This window comes from Drosophila guanche, unplaced genomic scaffold (assembly GCF_900245975.1).
Source record: "Drosophila guanche unplaced genomic scaffold, DGUA_6, whole genome shotgun sequence".
Classification (NCBI taxonomy): Eukaryota; Metazoa; Arthropoda; class Insecta; order Diptera; family Drosophilidae; genus Drosophila; species Drosophila guanche.
The window spans coordinates 1-3538 of NW_022996416.1; the positions used below are offsets into that span (position 1 = coordinate 1).

The following is a 3538-nucleotide window of genomic DNA, read 5'->3' on the forward strand; positions in this document are numbered from 1 at the left end:
TTGACAACTAGATATCCAACTCTTATGTTTTGGATTCAATGACATTAATAAATACCAATGTAAGCTTATTTAACAAAACTTATTTTTGAAACATAAAATTTGATTTATTTACTTTAAGGGTCATTGATCAGATATTCACTTATCGGTTAGAATGGTATTTTTAAATCGTTTTGAAGATAACCCTATAGAGTACAAAAAGACTACTTTCTGGGTATTTTCAGCACTGAATTTAGGGGTCAAAAAATATAAATGTTTAAAAATATGTTATTGTTAGACTTTTTTCTTAAGGAAATCAATATGATTTTCAATTTAATATTATTTATGATCCATTTTTGCAAATATTTAGCCACAAATAACAGCCTTTCATACCCACATAGCACTACCACCTACATTTATCTCAAAGCAAAAATCGAAAGAATCTATTTTTCGTAAATTTAATTGTCTACCCCAATTAGTGTGAATCTTAAGAACATTTCTTCATTATTTTTTTATAATATTTTCACATATTTATATTTTAAACGGCCTTTTAATACATGATAGTGGTACTAGTGGAAGCCTCAAAAACCTTTGTCAAACAGTTTCTGTCCCATAAACAAGAATATCAAAAATGTGGAATTTATTGGTCATTGTAAAAGCGCGTATAATACTAAAATTGAGTATAAAGGATTTCTACAGACAAACAATGGTTTCTATGCACACATTTTTTATAAACAATTATTCAAAATGCCCCTCGTAAGAATATCCACTCGAATAACAAGTCGACATGACATCGGAACATTTAATACGAATCATATACGGTAAGAATTTATTGGATGGATGATGTCCCCATTGAATTGCCGATTTGTTTATATTGCATAAGTAAAACAAGGCTTTCGCACAATATTGAGTAGCCAAACTGACTACGACGAAGCAAAGATATGTTATATATGTAAATACTTTATTTGAGAAAAATAATACGACTAGCATGCAGAAATAAAAAATCTCAATGGAAGTTATTTTGTGGTCCTGAAAAGGACCGATTTGAATACAATTGCTATGCGCTTGTCGAAGAAATATCAACTTAAGCACGCTCGCCACGAATACGTCTGGCCAGTTGAATGTCCTTGGGCATGATTGTGACACGCTTGGCATGGATGGCACACAAGTTGGTATCTTCGAAGAGACCGACCAGATAGGCTTCGCTAGCTTCCTGCAGTGCCATTACTGCCGAGCTCTGGAAACGCAAGTCGGTTTTGAAATCTTGAGCGATTTCACGAACCAACCGCTGGAAAGGCAGTTTGCGGATCAGCAGCTCGGTACTCTTCTGGTAACGACGGATTTCACGCAGGGCAACAGTGCCAGGGCGATAACGATGAGGTTTCTTCACGCCACCGGTTGCTGGAGCACTTTTACGTGCAGCCTTAGTAGCCAGTTGTTTGCGTGGCGCCTTGCCACCAGTGGATTTACGAGCAGTCTGCTTGGTACGGGCCATCTTCAATTTTCACTTCAACGTTTGAAATTCGAATTTACAATAAGCGATCGCAGGCACTGATGCTTGCTTATATAGCATTCTCCTGGCGGAGGGTTGAAACGAGAGCGAGAGCAGCCCGAAGCATGCTATTTCATTTCCCGAGCGAGATGAGCATATCATTCGGACTCACTCGTGTTTCGGTGGTGTTTTAGTATAAATAGGAGTGCGCTTTTCGGCAGTACAACATTCGTTCCTGATATTTGTTTCGTGAAGCAAGGTAGTGAAAAAAAATGACTGGTCGTGGTAAAGGTGGCAAAGGCTTGGGAAAGGGAGGCGCTAAGCGTCATCGCAAGGTTCTGCGTGATAACATCCAGGGTATCACGAAGCCCGCTATCCGCCGTTTGGCTCGTCGTGGCGGTGTAAAACGTATCTCGGGACTCATCTATGAGGAGACTCGTGGAGTGCTGAAGGTGTTTTTGGAAAACGTTATCCGTGATGCCGTCACCTACACCGAACACGCCAAGAGGAAGACAGTCACAGCCATGGATGTTGTGTATGCTCTGAAGAGGCAAGGCCGCACGCTGTACGGTTTCGGCGGTTAAGAAAATTTGTTCAGTCTCCTGTTCGAAAGTAAACAATCGGTCCTTTTCAGGACCACAAAATAATCTAAAAGAGAAGACACATTTTCAAAACTTGTATTTTAATAATAAAAGTGTGCTCCCATCAAAGTACGCTGCATAAGCATAAGCATTAAGCGTGATGCTGTTGGAAAATTACATGGTCCCTAGTGCTATTTCCTCTCCTGCGGTAGAAAATTAGAATACCCAGAGAGATATCGCGGTAGGCAGAATGTTTAGTCAAAGTGCTGCAATATGTTGGAAAAGGGTACTTGCGTAGGTGGGCAAAAAAAAGGTTTGTTTGTCATATCCCCCACGACAGAAAATATTAGGCACAATATCACAATTTCCAATGCGTCGAGCACAACTGTACTTCTTTTATTCCCTGCAACTTCTTCGCTACCAACTAAAATGTGCGTTAGCCTGCATGGAGCATTTTATTTATACTTTAAAATTATGAAAATTCTCTTAAATCTTTTGTCATGTTTTGGTCGTCCTGAAAAGGACGTTTGGGTTTATATGTGTATGTACAAGAATGTATATTGTTGCTATTGGAGCACTTATGCTTTCTTCTCGGTCTTCTTGGGCAGCAGAACGGCCTGGATGTTGGGCAAAACACCACCCTGAGCAATGGTGACGCCTGAGAGCAGCTTGTTCAACTCCTCATCGTTGCGGATGGCCAGCTGCAGATGGCGAGGGATAATTCTCGTCTTCTTGTTGTCACGGGCAGCATTGCCAGCCAACTCAAGAACTTCAGCGGCCAAGTATTCCATCACGGCAGCCAGGTAAACAGGAGCGCCAGCACCGACACGCTCGGCATAGTTGCCCTTGCGAAGCAGACGATGAATACGACCAACGGGGAACTGAAGACCGGCACGGTTCGAGCGAGACTTTGCCTTTCCCTTCACTTTGCCACCTTTACCACGACCAGACATTTTAATAGCAGATATTTATTTTTCACTGTTCACAAACGAATGTTGAGAAGCCGACACCCGTCGCTATATTTATACTTTTTCCGTCAGTCTGGGCGTTCATCGTAGGGGTGGGTTTTTCGTCTGTATCTCAAACCTGAATAGACTGCTCAAATAAAAGTATAAGGTTTTGTGGTCCAACACGCCAGGAACACAAAGTGTAAACTGTAAAAGTGAAGTGAAATAAAATGCCGCCCAAGACTAGTGGAAAGGCAGCCAAAAAGGCTGGAAAGGCTCAGAAGAACATCACCAAGAACGACAAGAAGAAGAAGCGCAAGAGGAAGGAGAGCTATGCCATCTACATTTACAAGGTTCTGAAGCAAGTCCACCCTGACACTGGTATTTCGTCGAAAGCGATGAGCATCATGAACAGCTTTGTGAATGACATCTTCGAGCGTATTGCTGCCGAAGCATCTCGTTTGGCTCATTACAACAAGCGCTCAACCATCACCAGTCGGGAAATCCAAACGGCTGTGCGCCTACTGCTGCCGGGAGAGTTG

The 3538-nt window shown here is 41.7% G+C and overlaps 4 protein-coding genes across 4 annotated transcripts; 2 read left to right on the forward strand and 2 right to left on the reverse strand.

Moving 5' to 3' along the window:
* Window positions 1-1003: 1003 nt before the first annotated feature.
* Window positions 1004-1519, reverse strand: LOC117591670 (histone H3). Its single transcript, XM_034284993.1, has one exon. It carries the CDS (start codon window positions 1469-1471, stop codon window positions 1061-1063), a length of 411 nt encoding a protein of 136 aa, XP_034140884.1. The 5' UTR covers window positions 1472-1519; the 3' UTR covers window positions 1004-1060.
* Window positions 1520-1693: 174 nt separating this feature from the next.
* LOC117591671 (histone H4) lies at window positions 1694-2104 on the forward strand. The gene has a single exon (XM_034284994.1). It carries the CDS (start codon window positions 1741-1743, stop codon window positions 2050-2052), a length of 312 nt encoding a protein of 103 aa, XP_034140885.1. The 5' UTR covers window positions 1694-1740; the 3' UTR covers window positions 2053-2104.
* Window positions 2105-2561: 457 nt separating this feature from the next.
* Window positions 2562-3056, reverse strand: LOC117591672 (histone H2A). The gene has a single exon (XM_034284995.1). The coding sequence runs from the start codon at window positions 3000-3002 to the stop codon at window positions 2628-2630; it is 375 nt and encodes a 124-aa protein (XP_034140886.1). The 5' UTR covers window positions 3003-3056; the 3' UTR covers window positions 2562-2627.
* A 119-nt stretch (window positions 3057-3175) lies between these two features.
* Window positions 3176-3535, forward strand: LOC117591669 (histone H2B-like; the record flags this gene model as incomplete). The annotated part of the gene is made up of 1 exon (XM_034284992.1): window positions 3176-3535. A coding segment is annotated over exon 1 (309 nt), but the record flags the coding sequence as incomplete, so codon positions are not given.
* Window positions 3536-3538: the final 3 nt, after the last annotated feature.

Bases quoted from the DNA above. Each gene is read 5' to 3' on its own strand.
- LOC117591670 (XM_034284993.1), bottom strand. From the start codon at position 1,471: ATGGCCCGTACCAAGCAGACTGCTCGTAAATCCACTGGTGGCAAGGCG.
- LOC117591671 (XM_034284994.1), top strand. From the start codon at position 1,741: ATGACTGGTCGTGGTAAAGGTGGCAAAGGCTTGGGAAAGGGAGGCGCT.
- LOC117591672 (XM_034284995.1), bottom strand. From the start codon at position 3,002: ATGTCTGGTCGTGGTAAAGGTGGCAAAGTGAAGGGAAAGGCAAAGTCT.